Source organism: Urocampus carinirostris, chromosome 18, assembly GCF_059441175.1.
Source record: "Urocampus carinirostris isolate Australia breed hairy pipefish chromosome 18, RoL_Ucar_1.0, whole genome shotgun sequence".
Taxonomy (NCBI): Eukaryota; Metazoa; Chordata; class Actinopteri; order Syngnathiformes; family Syngnathidae; genus Urocampus; species Urocampus carinirostris.
This window is the reverse complement of record NC_142366.1, coordinates 18,922,298-18,943,569: the sequence shown is the minus strand read 5'-3', so window position 1 is coordinate 18,943,569 and position 21,272 is coordinate 18,922,298. Positions and strand designations below refer to the sequence as shown.

Below are 21,272 nucleotides of genomic sequence, written 5' to 3'. Positions count from 1 at the left end.
CGAGCGTTTAAAAGTTCTGAGCAATTTCTGCACTTCTCTTTCGTTTCCTTAGCAACAAACAACATGATTACCACAAAAAGGCATTCGGTGACCACTGTTTCTCAAAGGCAGAACAGTTACAATAAGAAGTATCACATAATTGTAATTTTGCATTTCCAGTTTCATCCATTGTATTTTCCGGTATATAAATCGCACAGGATTATAAGGTGTACTATGAAATATCTGGCCGATTTTTAGTTTTTCCGTAAGCCTTATAGTCTTATAGATAGGCAAAATTAGTCAATTATCTGGCAATTTAGACAATGTTGCTTAATATGTGTTGCATTATCATGTTGCTAAATCATCTGCTTAACATGTACTACACAAAGGCGCTGTTTTTGCTTACGCTGCGAAATAATAATAACCTCTAGCGAATCAATATGATCATCTTAAAGGGACAGTGTGTTGTTTGACCACCGGATCCCACTCCAACCTTTCACAAGACGAGAGCTACTTTTTGTTACTAATCAGCGCGAAGGGCCCCCAGTTTGTTATGCATTTGTGAAATAACGTATTGTGTTATTACTATGTCGTTACTATGTTATTACCAGGTTAGTAATGTGGAAGCAGGGTTAACTAGACTCGGTTAACCGCTAAAAGTAATCATTTGACTAGAAAAAACAATGACCCTGGTGACTGGTGTGCTATTTTCAGAACAGGTTCGCGGGAGCCTCTGTATGGTGCACTTGCAACCCAAAACGAGTGCTAAAAAGCACAAGGGAGAATCTAAACTTCGAAGACCCAAACTGCACCATTTTTTTTATTTTTTTTCCCAAGTTTTTGTTTTTTTCAGGTACCTATAGCAGCTAAATAGTGGACTGGTTTGTCATCTACCTCTAAATGCAAATTTTGGGAAATACACGTATTTTAAAAGTGCATGTTTATATGATAGTTTGTGTATTTTTGCTTATTATATATAAACTATAATATAATCTCAGTATACCTTGGCTCAACTACACAGTTCATCCGAAAAATTAACTGAAAGTGACGTCATCGCTACTTTACGGGTTACCCGGTAGACATTGCCCTCTAGCGGTTTTATTATGAACCTACAACAAGATTAGACATTTCGACAAGGTTCTTTACACGAAGACAATCCATGTTTGTATAAATTGGATATATTCTCAGCGTTTTCAAGCCTTTTTGAGCCAAGGCGAAAATCAATTCATTAATAGAAAAAAATATTTTAAAATGTAATCCAGTTTTTTTTTAAATCTTAAATTACTTGTTTTCTAAATTGTCAGTTTTTCGGGTCACTGTGGATCAGGAAGCAATGAGGCTCTTCATTTTGGTGAATCAATATTAAGGTATTTCGCAATATTTTTAAGTTTTGCTGTATTTAGGTCTTTGTTTTCCTAGGAAAATAAATAAATGATTGCTTAACATGAGCAATTATGATCTGCCAGTAGAACAAATAGGATTTTACTAGTTTCCAACCTTTTTCATGTTTTTAGTAGTATAAGAATATAATTTAAATCGGCAAAATAATGTGCATGGTTTTTACCTTATTTATTTCATTTTGATGTAGTGCTATCTTTAACAACTTCACCAAACACATTCAATTAACAAAGTTTAGGGTGAATTTGGATTCATCAAACCTAAAGCTAAAAAAAAAATTGAAAATATTTTTTCAAGAATCAACAACTAGTGGGGCACAATCGTTAAGTGTAAATAATTTTTTTTCAACATTTTATATTATATTTGCAATGAAAAAACTGAAAAGTAGGTGCAAAAATAAGTTCCCTGAGGACTTCTGAATGATCCAATGTTGACATAAATGACTAAGAATGACACACAGGTCCTAAATTAAGAAAATAATTGTTTGATCATCCTGCTATTTTGCTGTTTATCCCACTTAGAAATCATGGAGGGGTTTGAAATTTTCGTCATAGGTGCATGTCCACTGTGAGAGTGATAAACTAAAAAGAAAAATCCAGAAATCGCAATGCATGATTTGTTAACAATTTATTTCTGTGATATAGCTGCAAATAAGCATTTGAACAACTCTGTATCGTCTAAAATTCTGACCCTGAAAGACCAGTTAGCCCGCCCATTAGAAGTCCACCTGCACTCCGTGTATCATCCTGAATCTGATGCACCTATTTGAGGTGGTTAGCTGCATAAAGACACCCATCCACCCCATACAATCAGTAAGACTTTCCCTTGTAACATGGCGAAGATAAATAGCTGTCCTAGGACACCAGAGACAAAATTGTACACCTCCACAAAGCTGGAAAGGCCTACGGAGCAATTGCCAAGCAGCTTGGTGAAAAAAGGTCCACTGTTGGAGCAAAGAAAGGTGAGGGATCAACCCGGAACTACACAACAGGAGTTGGTCAATGACCTTAAAAGAGTTGGGACCATCGTTTCAAAGGTTACTGTAAGTAATACACTAAGACGTCATGATTTGAAATCATGCATGGCACGAAAGGTTCCCCAGCTTAAACCTGCACATGTCAAGGCTTGTCTTAAGTTTGCATATGACCATTTGGATGATACAGAGGAGTCATGGGAGAAAGTTTTGTAGTCAGGTGAGACCAAAATAGAAAGAATAAGAATGAAGAGTACAATTTGAAGAACACCATCATCCCTACTGTGAAGCATGGGGGTGGTTTCATCATGCTTTGAGGGTGTTATTCTGCACATGGGACAGGATGAGCGCACTGCATTAAAGAGAGGATGACTAGGGCCATGTATTGTGAGATTTTGGGGAACAACCTCCTTTCCTTACTCAGAGCATTGAAAATGGATCGTGGCTGGGTCTTCCAACACGACAACAACGATTTTTTCTTTTTAGTTTATCTCTCTCACAGTGGACATGCACATACGATGAAAATTTAAGACCTCCCAATGATTTCTAAGTGGGAGAATAGCAAAATAGCAGGGTTTTTAAATACTTATTTTCTTCACAGTATGTATTAAAATTTCTCCCTGTACTTCAAAATGAGTATTGTTGGTTGGTTGGCTGGATCCCTTAACCACTACATTCATAGAGGCACCATTTCATGTGGTGTGTTTTGTGCAAGTACAGCCTGGTGGTGCCCATTTCTCCCCAGGCCAACAGGTGTTTCCACCCGGTCTCGATCTGCTGCCACCTACTGATATAAATGTAAGAAAGCAGATGTACCGTAAATTCCGGACTATAGAGTGCACCTTATTATAAGCCACACCCACCACATTTTAAGAGGATAACCAATTTTGTACTTACACAGGCCGTACCTGTATATAAGCCGCATGCGCCCACATTAAAAAAATGTAACACAAACACAAAATTAACCCAAACCCGACTTTTAGTCCCGCGATTGAAACTGAATGTCCTTCATTAAAGTACACGGTCCAAAAGTCACAGCCGGCAAAATGAATAAAAAATGATAACGGTACTTAAGGTTTGATGCAGACCTGCAGAGTCCGGGTCCCGTTGAAAGTAATCCAAGGAAAAAAGTGTATATTTCCAAAGGTAAGGGTGGGAAAAACATATATCCACTATTGTCCGCCAAGTCCACAAACAGGTCTCCCCTTTACCCCACTTCCTGTCACCCCGCGTTTGTTCCGCCCCTTCTTTCTCATTTTCCCGTGCAAAACATATCAGAATAAGTGTCTCAAATAAATACATTACAAAAATATACAGTTGCAAATACATATTATACATGGTTATACATATTTACAAAGAAGGACGGTACACCGAGAGAGTTTTCAAAGCTTTAATAATAATAATATAACTTTCATCCCAAACGGTGCCTGTGACGGGGCAGTTAATGGTAGCAACACGCTAGCAACACGCTCGCAACACAGTAAACGGGTCTGTTAAAAAAACATACCTTACTTGTAAAAATCACGGTAAACCGTCCTCACCTTCCTCCTTAGAACTGAAGCCATCAAAGTCGTCTTCCTCAGTGTCGGAAAGAAACTTTGTCATATTGACGTCGTCCCACGCTCCCTTATTCCAAAACATGCTAGCAACACGCTCGCAACACAGTAAACGGGTCTGGTAAAAAAAAAACATACCGTACTTCACGGTAAACCGTCCTCATCGTCATCTTCCTCATGTGACTTTCTTTTTGCATTTTGCATGATGAGGGTATGTTTATGGTAATTTAATTTATGCACAAGCCAAGAAGTTGCAGTCTTCCTCGGCGCATGTATTCCACCGGTCTAAATCTTACCTTTTGCACTAGAGCGCCACTGGCAGCCATTAGAAAGATTACGTAAATTGGCCGCATCACTGAATAAGCCGCAGGGTTGAAAGTTTGGGAAAAAAGTAGCGGCTTATAGTCCGGAATTTACGGTACTTGTTTTCAGGGATAAGATTGAGGTTATTTCGCAGCCCACTAGACAATGTCTCCCGGCACACTGGTTGAAAAACGCTCTACCGCGTTTTGGTAAAATGTAATCGATGTGAGTTTGTCAGGCAGCGGTTGCTTTTTTGCGCTCTATCTTTCCGGACAGCGGGGGGGCAAGGAAGACTCTGAGCAAGACTGGCCATCTTGTCTCGGCCTAGAGCCGCCCGCATGGTTTGTTCTACCATCAGGTGGAACTTTTCGTCCATTTTCTTGATGGCGGGTTCGTAGCCGTCGCACTGGATCTTCAGCCTCCTCATCTCCTCCACCAATCTACTGTTCTCTTGGCTGGCGCGTTTACGGCTCATCCACTGCGCGTCTCGGGCCTTCTGGACCCTGGCCAGGGTCTCGGACGAGGTCCGGGCCGCTTTTCGGAACTCCTCTCTCTCCCGCAGCGCATTCTTTAAAGAGAATCCCAAATTCTTAGACATGCAAAAAGTGAGGGAATAGTTTTGCATAAAATCGATATATATATTTCATCAGTATATTCCAATTATTCTCCCAGATTATGAATTTTGAAGACAACAAATACATTGTTAGAAAAATCATGCATTGATATTTCTGGATTTTTCTTTTTAGTTTATCTCTCTCACAGTGGACATGCACCTACGATGAAAATTTAAATTGTCACTCTAATCCTGAACTGTGATGTCATCAGAGGAACACCAGCCATTATTTTACGTGTTAATGAGTCGAATAGGTTACGAGTGTTTTAAGTAAAGTGTGGGTATTTTTGTGGGGAATGCCTAGGTGTTGCTCCCTCTATGCCAGGCATGTCCAATGTCCGGCCCGTGGGCCAGTTAATCATTCGTAGCTTGCCAGTAAACCAACAAAAAAAAATTCAAGGGAATAGTCCTTTGCCCAAACGCCCTCACCTTTCTATAAGAATTGGTGACTGTTAATAGAAAAACGATAGTTGACTGTGAGGGCCGCCACTTCCAGGACAACATAAGAGTATTTTTTCACTGAACTCCGAAACAACAAAGAATATGATATCAAGAGTCACTGTCAGGCGTCACATGCTGACTAGAAAAAGCCGACTGGAAATGAAAGCTGTGAAAATGTGAAGCAACTGGAAGCTGTTTTAGCACCACAGCAGTGTTTTTTCACGAGACCCTTGCGGGTCAAATGAAAATTCTGCAAACTTTTCACAGTGATTTTTTTTTTTAAACTGTTCCAAATAACGCCATACTGAATAATCGGCCCTCACACATTTTAGCTATCCAAATCTGGCCCGCTTTCTGAAAAGTTTGGACACCCCTGCTCTATCCAGTAATGGTATAAGGGCGAGCAACCAAAAAGGGGCGAATTGGCAAGAATAACACACAGAGTGCCGCAAACTGGGGGCTAACCGGGACTGATTATCGGAAGGCAGGCGCAGTCTCGGCGGCAAAAGGCAAGACTGGTCGACCAAAAAACCCGCAATGAGCAGCCAGGCTAACAGGGAACCAACAACAGAAAGCAGCGACGGTAAGGAATAAACAATACAAGGGACACGGCAAAATTGGAGCTAACGCCAGGCTAGCTGATTTAAATTAAACACGCAGTGAGCAGCCAGGCTAACCGGGAACCAACAAGGAAAAGTAGCGACGACAAATGCAAAGCCGGCCGGGAATAAACAAACCAAGGGACACGGCAAAACCATCGCAAACAGTTGGCTAGTAGACCAAAAAACATGCAGTGAGCAGCCAAGCTAACCAGGAACCAACAACGAAAAGCGGCAATGGCTACAGCGAGAAAGGCGAAGCCGGCTGGGAATAAACAAACCAAGGGACACGGCAAAACCATCGCAAACAGTCGGCTAGTAGACCGAATAACATGCAGTGAGCAGACAAGCTAACCAGGAACCAACAGCGAAAAGCGGCAATGGCTACAGCGAGAAAGTCGAAGCCGGCTGGGAGTAAACAAACCAAGAAACACGGTAAACCCGGTGCTAACGCCAGGCTAACTGATCAAACGACACACAGTGGGCAGCCAACAAACGACAACTGGGAGCAAACAAAACAGGAAAGCACTCGGCAGCCCTGACTCTAACAAAGAGCTAGCCGAAAAAAAAATTCCTATAGTGACATTCGAAGCAAAAAAAAAACATAAACAAAAAAACCTGGTATGCAACCTTTTTAAATTCGTACAATATAAAACACCACACATTTTCACCAGATGATGAGAGTAGTCCTTTGGCCACCTTGCCTCTGGCTTTCTGTGAGAATTTTAGCCCACCCCATTTCTGACATGGGGACTGTAAATATAAAAGGAAAGTTGACTGTGAGGGCAGCCGCTTCCAGGACAAGTAAATGTGGAGTATTTTTCACCAAAATCGGAAACACCTGCGGCTGTTTTCAAAAAATATAATATCAAAAGGTACTGCCAGACAAAACATGCCGACTACAAAAAGCTAACTTGAAACAAACACTGTGAAAAGGTGAAGCAACTGGAAGCCGTTTTAACAGCACAGCAGGGCTTTTTCACGAGACCCTGTGGGTCAAATGCAAATGCTACAAAAGCGAGCTAAGAGGTCACAACGCTGATCGGCAAGGTGAATTTATAAAAGACTGTCCAAAGAATGCTGGGCTAAATAGTCGGCCCTCACACATTTTCAGCTTACCAAATCTGGCCCGCTTTCTGAAGTTTGGACACCCCTCCCTTCAAGGGGACAAAATCAATTGAATTATTGAATAATTAACTACATTTTTTTATTTATTACTGAATGCATTTTGTATTTACCAGTATATATATCTTAAGATGTTTTTTTTGTACTGTAGTATCAGTATTGTATTTTCATAGAATTTCTGTCAAAGTATTTTTGAAGTATTTCCATAGTAGTGTTTTCGTACTATTTCTGTAGTATTTCCGTGGTATTTTTGTAGTATTTACATTGTTGTTCTTTTGTTGTATTTTTGTCATGGTATTTCTGGGTTAGTATTTTTGTATCATAGTATTAAAGTGGTGGTATTTTTGTAGTATTCCCGTAGTATTTTTGTGGTATATCTTTAGTAGTTTTGTAGTATTCCCGTAGTATTTTTGTGGTATATCTTTAGTAGTTTTGTAATATTTCCGTAGTAGTATTTTTGTTTTCAGAATACTACTGTCGTAGTTATTTTGTACTAATGCTATAGTAGTTTTTTCTAAATATTGTTATTGACGTTATATAATAATAGTCTGTATAGTATGTACAGCACTTTGAGACTCCGAGTGATAGAGGGCTGAACAAATACTGTAAATATGACTCGACAATCGCTGGCCTCACATGTTGTGTTAATGGGATTTCCCATTTAGAAAGTGCTGTGTTCCTTTGATGATGTCACAACTCTACCCCAAAAAAGTAAACGTGGGGGTCAACTTTGAGACTCCATATTTTGCAACATGTTAGCTTAATCCTGGGTAGGAACACTACAAGTTCTGAGCCTAATTGGAAAGATTAAAAAAAATCCGTTTGGGAATACCTTTAATTCATTGTGCAACCGCTGGTTCAGTACGTAAACATCCGGGACTTCTCCGAGACGCTTGTTATTCAGCAATCCCCTTTGCGTCATTTCCGTCCACTCCGTTTGGAAAGAGTCGAGAGTGGCGGTCATTTTGAACTGACTAAGAAAATTGCGTATAAAATCGTCGGCGGTGACGTGAAGTTCGGAGGCGGTCGTATCGCAACCGGAAGAAGAAGCGATCCTCGCGCGGTCATTGATGGTTTTCACTGCCGCTTCCAAATCTTCTTCTCCTTCTGTCAAACTGACATAATCCTCACCGTCATCTTGATCCTCGTCGTCGTCTTCGTCGGGCCTGGCGTCGCTGTTTTTGTCATCGGTGTCCGCATCCTCGGTGCCTTCTTCCTCGGCAGCGCTTACGTCACCGCCATCTTGAGCGTGAACTTCGACTTCACTGTTGTCTTCTTCGCGACCATCGCTGTCACTTTCCAACGCTTCGTGTTGGTCCATTGTGGTATCTTCTGAACTCATAATTCGGGTGTTGAACTTTAAACAGTTCCCACTTCTATTCTCAATCGACTTCTCGGTTGTAAATAAGGCAACGAATGGAAAAAAATTACTTCGTCATCAAAAGCGGTGACGTAGCCGCTTGTTGTTATCTTTTGCCACTGTTATGAATGTCTTCCTGGTTTCCATGGAGATGGCAAACAAATTCACGCGAGATTTGCGCAAGATACGTCACTCACTACCGATTTTTTGTAAATAAACGATTTTCATCGAACATTGCAAAGTCAAAAAACAATAGAGTTGATATTTTCAATAAAAAAATAATGTGCTGCAGAAATACAGCAAAAAAAGTAGAAAATGTCAATAAATATCCATTCCTTTTCTATGTCGTTCATCCTACTGCTGGAAGTGGGAATTTCCCTACGGGGATGAATAAAGTATCCATCTATGCACCCATGCATCTATCTATCTAGGGTTACGGGGTTCCTGGAGTCAAGCCATCCATCCATTATCTGCACCGCTTATCCTCAGTAGGGTCGCGAGGGTGCTGGAGCGAGTCATGTTTATTATATGAGTACTGGGCGGCAGTAGCTCAGGAGGTAGAGCGCTCGTCAAGGGATCCCAGTTCAAATCCCGGCTTGTCCGTGTTACATGTCGAAGTGTCCTTGGGTAAGACACTGAACCCCTAATACCCCCAATAAGCAGGTTAGCGCCTTACATGGCTGCAAGGCCGCTATTGGGAAATGTGGAGCACATTGTAAAGCGCTTTGGGAAGTCATTGACTTGAAAAGCGCTATATAACATGGTGCTTTAAACAGGCTACTTGTGCTTGATTTGTGTCTTTGAATTCTACTTTTATCATAAGTTGGTTATTAAAGTACTTGAATTTACCTTGTTTATTTTAATTTATTTAAATGAAACGTATGTTTTGTTTATTTGATGGACTTTTGTTTTGTTTATTTGATGAACGGTTGCTGTTTTTTAATTGATAAATAAGACCTTGCTGCAGTTATTCAGTACTTGATTCCTTTTTACTAAAGTAATTAGTTGGATAGAGGTCTAAATATAATGGAAGCTAGAGCTCTTGTTGGTGATAAGGAAGGAGTGGAGAGGTGTTGTGAAAGGATAGTGGGATTGTGGACGCGTTCTTAAGGATGGGCTGGGCACCTGTATGATGCGGCAGGGGTAAACCAGTGAAAGCTGTCGGGCCCTGCTGTTGAACAGAAGAGTGTGTTGTGTCACCCTGACCCGAGTGACATGGCCGCTTTCTTGTGTCCCGTTTCATCTGGAGGGACGAAAGCATGACCAACTTAGGTGCAGAGGTGCCTAACTTGTTTGGGTGTTTGGGCAATTGGGTTGGCCATGGTCCAAAAAAAAATGTGTGTGTTTTTGCTTTTTTTTTCCTTTTATTTTCTTTGTTATTGTATGTGTTTGTCTTGCTGTCGGTCACCCCTTTTGAGGGATATGACCAAGGTAGATAGATAGATAGATAATTAGTTGGATGACTACTTTTTACTTCTGAGTGATATTATTCTGAATTAAGAGTACTTTTACTTGAGTACATTTCATCAAAACATAAATTAATAAATACTAATAGCAACGCATACTTTAAATAGAATTTGAAGAGTCAATGGAGTTAGTGAAATAGCGGTTTGTATGAGTGGAAATAAGACTAATATCCGTAACGGTAGAGGGCGATAGTGCTGAAAGCCAACCGTTATTAAACTCAAAAAAAGAAGAAACAGAGTTCAGTAGTCTCGCGTTTTGTCCCCGGCAAACAATAATGGCGGACTACCGAGAAGCGCCCTTGGCGACGCGGCCACAAGTCTTGGACCCGAAAGAATATTTCCACGTTTCGCCAGAATTTCGAAGAACCGAAGAGGCCAGGGAGGCCATGCGGGCCAACTTGAAGAGGCAGTATCAGATGCAACTTAACGACCCGCATAACCGAGGGCTCATAGTAAGTAGCTACCGTCGAGCTAGCAATGTCACCCTTGTGAATAATCGTAAAATGGACTCATTTATATAGCGCTTTTCGAGTCACCGAAGACCCTTCAAAGTGCTTTACAAGTTTCTTCACACCCATTTAGAAATATTTTATCCCAATTCAAACTATAAATATACGTACGTTACGGGCTAAATATACAAGTGACAGCAGTCTAGTTTTATTTATATATCCATCCATTACCTGCACCGTTTATCCTCAGTAGGGTCGCGAGGGTGCTGGAGCCCATCCCAGCTATCTTTGGGCAGTGGACACCCTGAACTGGTTTCCAACCAGTTGCTGGGCACACATATTTGGATAATAAAGCCATAAAAAAACGTAATATAAGACCCGAAACAATCTTAAGGTAATAAGTAAAAATATAAGACAGTTAAAAGTAATTTGGAACAATAGTCAAATAGATAAAGTAGTGCAATGCCATTTAGCAGCAACTTATTTCCAAAAGAAGTAGGTTGCAAAGGCAAGCTATGTTCTTTTACAGTTTTGTGGGCTTGTTTAGGGAAGTGATGGCCCCTGGGAAGAAATCCCTTGTCTTAAATGGCCAGTGTGTTTTATTTAGCGCTTCCTAGTGGTAAAAATAACTCTATTCCTTAAAATGAGAAACACTATTGGTTTAAGTAATAAGTAAAGATAATTGAACCATCTTATAATTGTGCTTTAAAAAAAAGATTTAGAATTGATCCCTTACTTAAGCCTCAGTCATAGGGAGGTGACATGATTGTCGGCCATCTTGCTGATACGAATACCCATAAAACTCAAAAAGGCTTATGAACAAAATGAGTAAAATGGTGTAGTTTGGTCATTATTAAGTCTCCGTATTTTGTAGTATTCCCTGTACTTTTTAGCACTCATTTCTGGTTGCAATATACACAGCAACATCTAGTGGTCAAATAACACACACTGTCCCTTTAAGGGACTTGTAACGTCAGATGGAAGCAGGTAGTGGCAGGGTTAAGAGGAGTTCATTATGATGTAGGCTCACGTGTAGTATCACAAAATCGAAAATGTCATCCAGACTGGGTATAGAGCAGCCAATGATCTGTTGGGCTGTGTTGATGACTATACGGATTTGTAAGGAAAGCAGACGCCAACCCAAATCTTTTTTTTTTTTTTTTTTTTCAATTTATTTTGCCCTCAAACAAGTGAATCGGATAATATGCTGCATGCATTAAATAGGCACTGATTGGGTTATGAATAAGCACATGCTAAAGTCCAACTTTTAAATCCTCCTAGACGGTATCAATTACTTTTCCTTTTTTTTGTTACGCTTCATTGTTATCTTTGCAAAAGTGTGGGCACCCCTGACCAATTTCCAAATGTTCCTTTTACAAATCATAAGTTGAGTTTCAGTTCAATATAGCAGACAAACAACAGTATCATTTGAGACTGGCTGGCAACCAGTTCAGGGTGTCCCCTGCCCACTGCTCGAAGATGGCTGGGATGGGCTCCAGCACCCCCGTGACCCTACTGAGGATAAGTGCTGCAGATAATGGATAATGGAGGTTTTTCATTAACCATCATTTTAATATCTTTACTAAATCATCCAAAAACTTTTCATATTTTCCCCAAGCAAAAAAATTGTTCCACCTGCAAAAATCATCAACTGAAACGATGTACCTTGAGTGGTTGTATTAATGTATGAAAAAGGAAATGACGTATTACTGACTTGTGCCCCAAATTTGGGCCGGGTTCAGGTATAAAATGTTATTAAGTCGAGCCGGGTGTAGAAGGCTAAAATCCCCCTTCCGCCTCTCAAATAAAAATGTTTACTTCGGGCTCGGGCCCTCAAAGTTAATTCTTCGGGTTGGATCGGGCTTTGATACCCTCGGGCCAGGTCGGGTCAGATTTTTTACGGCCTGATCTCACCTCTACTCACATAATTTCATTTTTATGAGATAAGAATCACAATTTCTTCGTGCTATCCATCTCGAGGGTGGCCACTTTACTATTTTTACTAGCTGAAAACTACATCTGAGTTGCCCTTACTTGAGCTGACCAATCGTGGCCCTTCCCCAGAAAGCAGCTGAACTGTGATTGGTCGTTAACTGAAGCTTTTGTTTTATCGAAGGCAAGAGTTGACCCTAATGGCCTAAGTTCATTTCGACGTGTTTTTTTTTTATGTTACTATTCGATTTTGTTACAGGAAGACCCGGCCGTGACCCGCTGGGTGTTCGCCCGTGCCAACCCTTTCGAACACTTCCGGCCCACCTACAAAACATCTCTGTTGGGATTGGGTTTTGGCGTTTTACCACTCTTCTTCCTCTACTATCTCTTCAAATCAGAGAGGGTATGCATTGTTTTGATGTCATGGTGTCAAGTAACCAATCATTGTTCTCATTTTGGGTGGCGTTTTCCTTTCTTTTTGCGGTTTCTTCCCAGGATCGACGAGAGCAACAAATAAGAGATGGAACTCTGAAACGCAAGTTCAAATTATCTTACTAAACGCTGCTGTACAAAGGCCACTTTGTCACTTGTTTTGGTGTACGTGTAATTATAAAGAAAATAAATCTAATTTGCCGAAATCTGAAATTTTGTTGAATTTTTTAATACACTTTAGAAGGGAATCACAATATTTTGATGGTAAGAACATCCAACTTCCTTTATTTTACTCTTGGAATTCATGTCAAGTTGTTATAATGTATATCTCATGACTGGCGATCAGGGATGTAAATGGTATTTTACCAGTGATTAAAATTTTGAATAGTGAGTACGTTCAGGGTGTCCCCTGCCCACTGCCCGGAGATGGCTGGGATGGGCTCCAGCCTCCCCGCGACCCTAATGAGGATAAGCGGTACGGCTGATGAGATGAGTACGTCATATGAGTGTACTGAGTGTCTGCAGATGCAGAGTAAGGCACGCAATTCTCTTGCCAAATGGCAGAGGGCGACAGTGAGGCCAAAGTGAGTCCAAACTCCGGCCCAAAACTCAATTTTTACTGGCCCGCAGCCTTTGTCATAAAACTAATAATATGTGGCCCGCTAGTAATGGTGGCCGCAGTATACAATAAAAGTGTACTAAAGAAATTTCACCAATTCACCAGGTGGTGGCAGTAGCCCTTTGAGAACCATCCCCATTTCCGACATGGTTTAAAAAAAAAAAAAAAAAAAGTTGACTGCGAGGGCAGAACATTTGATTATTTTTTCACCAATATCCAAAACAACTGGGCTTCCAGAATTTAAAACGAGGAACCGCACGTTAATGTGCATTGGAGCTTGAATCAAGAGAACTTAAAACGTTAGCGTGCGTTAGCCAAAACAAAACGCCACCAGTACTGTAAAGTCTTCCTCCATTTTGCTCCGGTTTGACTGTTGTTATTTCTGTGAGCACACTGTTTTAGTCAAGTTACCTAATGTTTGGACTAGGCACGGTCATGTGACCGCACTTCCAGGTACTTCTGTGTATTGTAGTTGTTCCTTTCAAATGTAAGTAAGGAGTTAGGATAGTGAATGTTGCATTAAAGTATATATCATTTAATTGTTTTATTGAAATGAAAGCAAAGTCAATTATGTTTATTGTATTGTAGGTTAATAACCGAATGGCTGAATGCTGTTGCAGAGTTAGTAACACTGATTTTGCTTCCTTGGCACCCTTTTAGTGGGAAGAAAATGCGCGAGTCAAATAAGAATGCTACAAAGCGAGCTATGAGGTCGCTGATTGCTAAACACTGCAAACCTTTCATAAAGGGTGAAGTTATAAAAGACTGTGTCAATAAAATGGTAGAGAGAATTCGATCGACCCTCAAACATTTTCGGATAACCAAATCTGGCCCGCTTTGTGAAAAGTTGGGACGCTCCTGGGCTAAAACCTTAGCCCCAAAATATAGATTTAGTAATAGTGTTAACAAGGTAACTGCAAGTCAAGCCTGTGATTTTCTTGATGCATGGGCTTTTTTTCCTAATGAGGTCTACCTACATACTGGTGTATTTCTATAAAATGAGCAGCGCATTGGACTCCATTTATAAGTGAAAAATGAAACCGTTTTTTTTCCAGTTTATATGTTGCTTTCTTGCTTTACCACGAGGAATGACATGTCGGTTCATTTATGTTTGACTGCCCTACCAGACATGGAACGTATGTTTCCATCTTTTTCCATAAATCCATTCGTTATCTAGTGTTTTCTGGGCTTCCAGTCGGGATTAAAATGGCTGCGGAGATTCTCCCAGCACCGGTAGTAGCTCTTGTCGAGTTTCTGGCACGTCTCCAGGCCCCATTTGGTCACCGCCATACTGAAGGACGACTCGAACATAAAGGCCTGAGGGGACACAGTATTTCATTTTTTGATACAAATCCAAAGTTTTCCTTTTTGGAGTATTTACCATAGTTCCTTCCGCTACTCTTTCCGGTTTAAGCTCAGCCACGCTGTTCTTCTCGAAACATTCGGCATCGGGACCGTGTGGAGTCATCATGCTGTGTAGGCTGGCCCCACCTGGCTGGAAGCCCTCCTCTTTGGCTTCATAGTGGCCCTTGATCAGCCCCATGAATTCACTCATGCAGTTACCTAAAAGAACGGAAGAGGGAGCTATGACACCACTTTGCTTCTCCATGTATAGTAAATTCCAGACTTCAAACTGCGACGTTTTCCAGCATTTTAGACCAGAGGTCGCCAACCTTTTATACAGTATAGCTACTTTTTGCTACCTATTAGTGGAAATGGCACCCACTTTGATATGCAATTATAAAATAATAACTTATGTTACTACTATGTTGTTACTATGTTATTACCAGGATAAGTAGAAAGAAGAGAAATACGACTGACAGAAAGAAGATAAAGTGAAAAACAGAGAAAAAGAAAGATAAAAGCAGACTGAAGAGAGATGGAAAAAGAAAAAGGGAGAACATAAGAGATGAAGATAAAATGAGAGGAAGATAAAGAGTCAAATACAAAAAGAGGGAAAGAGAGAAAGAAGGGGGAAGTAGGCTTAATTGGACCCAGCTAACCACAGGGGAAAAAAAAACATTTTACCAGAAAATCACAATGACCCAGCAGCCAGCACTGGTGGGGTATTTTCATAATGCGGAGCACCTCAGCTGTCCTCAAGAGGGCACCAGGTTGGAGACCCCTGGTAGCTTCAGACCAGACCCTTCCTGCAGCTCTCCTCAGCTGCATTGCTCAATGTATTGTACTAGCTAAAATCCAGAAGCCAGAATCACAACAGCCTTTACACATGCTTAGCCCACTGATCTTAAGCTCTCCCATCCCTTGCACACATGACAAAGTGATCGAGAGGAGCCCAAGTATTGCTACTACACATAAAAAAATACTAGTAGTCTGTGCAGCCCTTTAAGACTTCTTGTGATTAAGGGCTATACGAATAAACTTGACTTTACTAGTTTGTAACTAAATATGGGTACACGCTAATCATCGGGCTAACAGTTATCAGACTCACAGCCTAATATGACGTCACAATTTTCAGGCCAATAGGAAAAACACCTGATAATTAGTCACTTGCTGCCACACTGAAATACAATATATTCAATTAGTTGACACTGCTTGTTAGAAAGATTCCAAGAATTTACATACAGAGATTTTTATAGTTGTAGTAGCAATACTTGGTCTCTTATCTATAATTTGCCATGTGCGCAAGGGATGGGAGAGCTTAAGATCAGTCCCATGGCTCAGCATGTGTACCATACATGCTTCTGGATTTTAGTACAGCACAGTACATTGAGTTTTGTTTTGATAATGTTTTTGTCACACTACTGCATGGACAGTTTATCAATGCAAATGTATTTAACATTGACTGCTAGTTGATTATAATTTAATTCTGCAGACACTGGTGGTCAGTAACCACGGCGTTCCCTTTTTGCCATATCTCCTCTCTGCGTATATTTTGGGGCGACGCCCAACGACGTTCTCTCCAAACCGGATTTCAGCCAAAATTGTTGTAAGGCTCGACACAGCCAAGGCTCGAACCTGTAACCTCCCATTTTTGGGAGCGGGCAAAGTGGATTTATAACTGTTATGAGTAAAGTTATTATTGGGCCAGATTGAACCAGTCTGTGGTGCAAAAAAGGTCGGACCACTAGACATTTTCCCACTGAATTCTCTTATAATGTAAGAAATGGACGTGAATGAGTTCATTTTCATGGCTGTTTAAGCCTGCTGCTTTAAATTCAGTGCCGCTTATACAAAAAGAAAGTTGAGTTTCTTCTTAAATTTGCGCTCTGTAGTCCAAAATGTACGGTAGTCCTTATGCGTGAAAATTCAATCTCACGGTGATAATACGGCGGACGGAAGGTATGCTCCGCAACACCCCAGCGCGGAGGGAAGATGACAAAGTCGGCGATGGCCACGCCGGGTCTGGTCGATTTGGCCGTCAACACGGTAAAGATGGATGGATCCTACCAAATCAAAAATGAGAGAACGCTGGAATTGTTTGCTCCTAAAATAAAAACCCACAAAAGAAAACTCACGGCATGATCAAAAGCCACACAGTTGATGACCATGAAATCCTTGAGGTTGTACTTGTACGGCGTGTAATTGCCGTGCCAGGCCACCACGTTGAAGAGAGAGAAATCCTAAACACACCAATGCAAAAACTATCATTTTTTTATACAATTTATATATATATATGTTATAATTACAACAGTCTTGGAACAAAATTCAAGACAGTCAAACCAAAAAAGCTGTGATGTACGAAAATACAGATATAACAAAGTATATCTATACTATACAATATAAAATACTTCTACAAAAACTGTTTTAGAACAAAAAAACATCAAGAAAGTCAAACCCAAAAAGCAGCAATGTAACGAAAATGCATTTAGTTCCTAGTCAAGAAGACAACTGAAACATAAATATTTTGTTTGTTTGTTGTACATGATTCAATTGTTTGTTTGTTTGTACATGATTCAGATTGAATCGTTTCTTGTACATGATTCAATTGTTTGTTTGTTTGTACATGATTCAAATTGAATCGTTTCTCCGGCGCCGTCACGAATGGCAGCCACTCCAGCAGCTCCCGTGTTATTTTCGATTGTTCTGTTATTTTCGATTGTTCTCAGCTTAGGGATGCTGCTGGAAAAGTGAATTTCCCTTCGGGGATGAATAAAGTATCTATCTATCTATCTATCTATCTAACTAAAACACCTTCCGTTGAACAATATGTTAAAAATGAAGTAGTGCGGATAAAGTATAAACTTGTAATAAAATACTTCTACTACAACAACTGTTTAAGAACAAAAAAAACCATCAAGAAAGTCAAACCCAAAAAGCAGCAATGTAACGAAAATACATATACTTCCTAGTCAAGACGACAACTAAAATACCTTCCGTTGAACAATATGTTAAAAATGAAGTCAGTAGTGCAAATAAAGTATAAACTAGTAATAAAATACTTTACTACAACAACTATTTCATGGTAAGACTCTCTCAGTCATGAGAGTCAAACCAAAACAACAGCCCTTTGAGACTCCTTGTGATAAAGGGCTATACAAATAAACAGGACTTAGAATAGAATAGAATATACCTTTACTGTCATTGTTACAATAAACTTAACAAAATATTCACTATTTAAGTGTACTAAGTGTGCCATCTGAACACTAGATGTCGCTGCATAGTGTTGTGCATCTGAAAACGAGTGCTACAAAACACAAGGAAAAACAGAAATGACGGGGACTCAAAATGACCCAAAACGCACCGTTTTCCCCATTCGAGTGTGTCGAAGAAATAAATGCATAACGTGTTGCCACTCTGCTGCCATCTCCTGGCTTGAAGTCATGACTGCAGCCTTGAGGTTTCAAATTGCGCACCCCACCTTTAAGGACTTACATTTCTTTCTCTCTAAATACACTTATGGAATGATTGATTAGATAGACAGAGATACATAGACAGATAGAAAGATGATGAAATGAAATGATCTGCATTTTTATATAGCGCTTTTCAAGTCAAGACTTCGCAAAGCGCTTTACAGTGGGCTTCACATTTTCCAATAGTGGCCGTGCAGCCATGTAAGGCGCTAACCTGCTTATTGGGGGTATTAGGGGTTCAGTGTCTTACCCAAGGACACTTCGACATGTAACACGGAGGAGCCGGGATTCGAACTGCGATCTCTTGATCCCAAGACGAGTGCTCTACCTGCTGAGCCACTGCCGCATAATTTACATTTACAGATAGAGATGGATAGAGACATATAGATAGAGTTAGATAGAGCTAGATAGATAGATTGAGAGATAGATATAGATAGAGAGAGATGGCGATAGATAGATATAGAGATAGATAGATAGATACTTCATTCATCCCCGTAGGGAAATTCACACTTCCAGCAGTTTCCTTGTGTTGAAAGCTAAAATAATAAAATAAAAGATATAAAATGAAAAAATACCCAACATAACGTGTCAATATAGAGTTTTTAAATAGTGCTATGGAAAATACACATTAATAAAAATAGGGGGATGTGCAAATGTGGGGGTGTGGTTTAATGTGGGCTTTTACGCCCCCGGGTGGAGTTAAAGAGCCTCATGTCATGAGGAAGAAATGATCTCCTTAGTCTGTGAAACAAGACTGTGACAGCAGTCTGTCGCTGAAGCTGCTCTTCTCTTTGGATATGATGCTGTGTAGTGGATGTGATGGTCGAAAAACCTCATAAAGGAAAATATTTTCTGAAATTAAACGTACTTCTGCAACCCCCTTCTTTTCGTAAGTTCTTTGTAAGCCGACTCTCCGAAAGAATTACGCGGTAATTGGCAGCAAAATCTAACTTTGGCAAACTTTTGTCATTTCGACGCTCGCAGTGTTTGATGGAACGAGGCGATGTTGTTCGACGGTAACAGGGAGCGCAGAGCTATTTCTTTATCGTGATTGTTAAAAAAAAAAAAAGAAGCAATTTTGTAGCATTGCTCGGTCGAGAAAAAGAAATCCAGCGCCGGCACTAAAAATCGATACAGTTCATTACGACTGGAGTTGTCTTTTTGACCTGGACGCCCTCACGCACGCGTTACAAAATACGCTTCCACACACTAAAAAGAAGTCCCCGTTCCTTTCGTAACCTAGATCAACAATCTTGAGTCAACGGAGCGCAGGATTATTCCTGAACGTTCCAATGGCGGCGCCTCGGCCGGCTTCTATTAAAATGAAAAGTGGAAGAGAGGTGTGCGGACGCACACACGCGAAAAAACAAACATATTTGCCCAGTCAAGCAAATAATAAGTTAATTTGAGCGATTTTGCCGCTCGGCGGGGGGTATGAAACAGCAGGGAAAGACAGGAACGTCTTCCCTAAGATGAGACCCCCCCCTTTTCTCCCATCTAGGCCCACGCTCCAAGCATGGGGGGGAAAAAAGAATTACCACTTTTAACCCTCAGCAAATATATACAAATATATACAGTCTGTCACCCCTCACATTTCTGCAGAGATTTCATTATAATGTTTAGTAGAAAGTCACTAAAAAAATATCGCTTTGACACAATGAAAAGAAGTCTGTCAACAAAGCCCGTGGGTAACTGGAAATACAGTGGAACCTCGGTTCTCGACCATAATCCGTTCCGGAACCCTGTTCGAAAACCGATTTGTTCGATCGCCGAAATCATTTTTCCCATTAAAAATAATGTAAATCGTTTTAATCCGTTCCAACACCCTGAATGTTTAACGTGAACATAAAGCTAACTCAGGCTAATCGTACGTTCGCGTTATCGTAATCTTCCGTACGAAGGATTACGCTAACATGAACGTGTAAAAATGAAAAAATCAGGTCGTTTACAAGTCATTTAGCACCCGGGTCTCCACAAGTGGTGAGTGGTCCATTGGAAAGGGGGCTCCGTTCCAACACCCTGAATGTTTAACTTGAATGTTTAACGTAAACATAAAGCTAACCCAGGCTAATCGTACGTTTGCGTTATCGTAATCTTCCATACGAAAGATTACACTAACATGAACGTGTAAAAATAAAAAAAAAGGATAGAGAAAAGAATTATGAATAGGATTTCTTACCTTTGTGGTGGTCAGCAGAAGGCGCTCGCACACCTCCTTCACATTTTGCTATTATTTTCTTTCTGACATGCAATAGTTGTACGCATAGTTGGTCGGACTCCGTCTTGTTCGAACAGAGAGGCGTTTGAAAACCGAGATTCCACTGTATATCCTCTGGTCTGATGAGACAATCATTAATTTATTTGGCTCAGATGGTGTGAAGCCTGCCTAGTTAAGCATGGTGTTAGGTATGTCATGGTTTGGGGCTGCATGAGTACAACTGCAATTGGGGAGTTGCATAACATTAAGGCAGGGGTGTCAAACTCATTTTCACTCGGGGGCCACACAATAGAACAAACATTCTGTCGGGGGCCGGACTAGTAGATTAAAGAGAGAGAAAAAGAGATAAAGAAATAAGAGAAAGAAGAAGGGAAAAGGAGAGAGGGCGGGACAAAGGAAGAAAGAGGGAGAGAGCGTGAGAAACAAAAGATAAAAAGTCGTGAGAGAGGGGGAAAAGAAAGGGAGAGGAAGAAAGAAATCCAAAGAGAAATAGAAAGACAGAAGGAGAGAAAAGAGAAAAGAAAGCGCGAAGGGTAGGAAGAGAGACAGAGAAAAGAGAAAAGGAAAAAAGGAAGTCAGAGCAAAAGAAGTTAAAGACACAGAGAGAGAAAGAGACAAAGAGCAACAAAGTAAGAGAAAAAGAGAGACCCAGAGAGTGGGAAAAAAGGGGTGAGAGAGAGAGAGAGAGAGAGACAGAGAGAAATAAATACAAGTACAGTGTCTTTGTGAGAGGCACCTGGTTTTAGTAAGTCATGGCTATATTTTAAGTTTCTTTAAAGGAACAAATACATTTACACAGCTATATAAGCTTGTCACCGACTACCTTTCATTGTGTCAAAGCGATGTTTCTTCAGTGAGCTTCAATTAGATAGATAGATAAATACTTTCTTCATCCCAGTAGGAAAATTCACACTTCCAGCAGTATCCTTTGTTGTTTATTAACAGATTAACAGGATGGCCTCGGGGTGTTGTGTTGTAGTTTAGCCACAGCGGAG

The 21,272-nt window shown here is 40.5% G+C and overlaps 3 protein-coding genes across 4 annotated transcripts in view; 1 reads left to right on the top strand and 2 right to left on the bottom strand.

The window, feature by feature from the left end:
* Positions 1–3,726: 3,726 nt before the first annotated feature.
* On the bottom strand, positions 3,727–8,470 carry LOC148348591 (sperm-associated antigen 16 protein-like). Its single transcript, XM_088322751.1, has 2 exons — positions 7,820–8,470; positions 3,727–4,777 (listed from the first exon to the last, which is right to left on the bottom strand). Exons 1-2 carry the CDS (start codon positions 8,327–8,329, stop codon positions 4,406–4,408), a joined length of 882 nt encoding a protein of 293 aa, XP_088178877.1. The 5' UTR covers positions 8,330–8,470; the 3' UTR covers positions 3,727–4,405.
* A 1,577-nt stretch (positions 8,471–10,047) lies between these two features.
* Positions 10,048–12,839, top strand: ndufb4 (NADH:ubiquinone oxidoreductase subunit B4). Its single transcript, XM_088322731.1, has 3 exons — positions 10,048–10,265; positions 12,454–12,597; positions 12,690–12,839. The coding sequence occupies exons 1-3, from the start codon at positions 10,089–10,091 to the stop codon at positions 12,750–12,752; spliced, it is 384 nt and encodes a 127-aa protein (XP_088178857.1). The 5' UTR covers positions 10,048–10,088; the 3' UTR covers positions 12,753–12,839.
* Positions 12,840–13,759: 920 nt separating this feature from the next.
* The window catches only part of hgd (homogentisate 1,2-dioxygenase), a 37,059-nt gene continuing 29,546 nt past the window's right edge, over positions 13,760–21,272 (bottom strand). For both annotated transcript variants that reach the window (XM_088322035.1, XM_088322036.1), the window contains exons 13-16: positions 16,725–16,829; positions 16,526–16,652; positions 14,627–14,808; positions 13,760–14,562 (exon numbers count right to left, since the gene is read on the bottom strand). In XM_088322035.1, coding sequence (XP_088178161.1) covers positions 14,419–14,562; positions 14,627–14,808; positions 16,526–16,652; positions 16,725–16,829 — 558 coding nt within the window. In that variant the 3' untranslated portion in view covers positions 13,760–14,418. The remainder of the gene's footprint in view (positions 14,563–14,626; positions 14,809–16,525; positions 16,653–16,724; positions 16,830–21,272) is intronic.

Bases quoted from the DNA above. Each gene is read 5' to 3' on its own strand.
- LOC148348591 (XM_088322751.1), bottom strand. From the start codon at position 8,329: ATGAGTTCAGAAGATACCACAATGGACCAACACGAAGCGTTGGAAAGT. The intron at 4,778-7,819 runs GTATTCCCAAAC...TTCTCTTTAAAG, and splicing joins GGTTGCACAATGAATTAAAG to AATGCGCTGCGGGAGAGAGA.
- ndufb4 (XM_088322731.1), top strand. From the start codon at position 10,089: ATGGCGGACTACCGAGAAGCGCCCTTGGCGACGCGGCCACAAGTCTTG. The intron at 10,266-12,453 runs GTAAGTAGCTAC...ATTTTGTTACAG, and splicing joins CGCATAACCGAGGGCTCATA to GAAGACCCGGCCGTGACCCG. The intron at 12,598-12,689 runs GTATGCATTGTT...GTTTCTTCCCAG, and splicing joins ATCTCTTCAAATCAGAGAGG to GATCGACGAGAGCAACAAAT.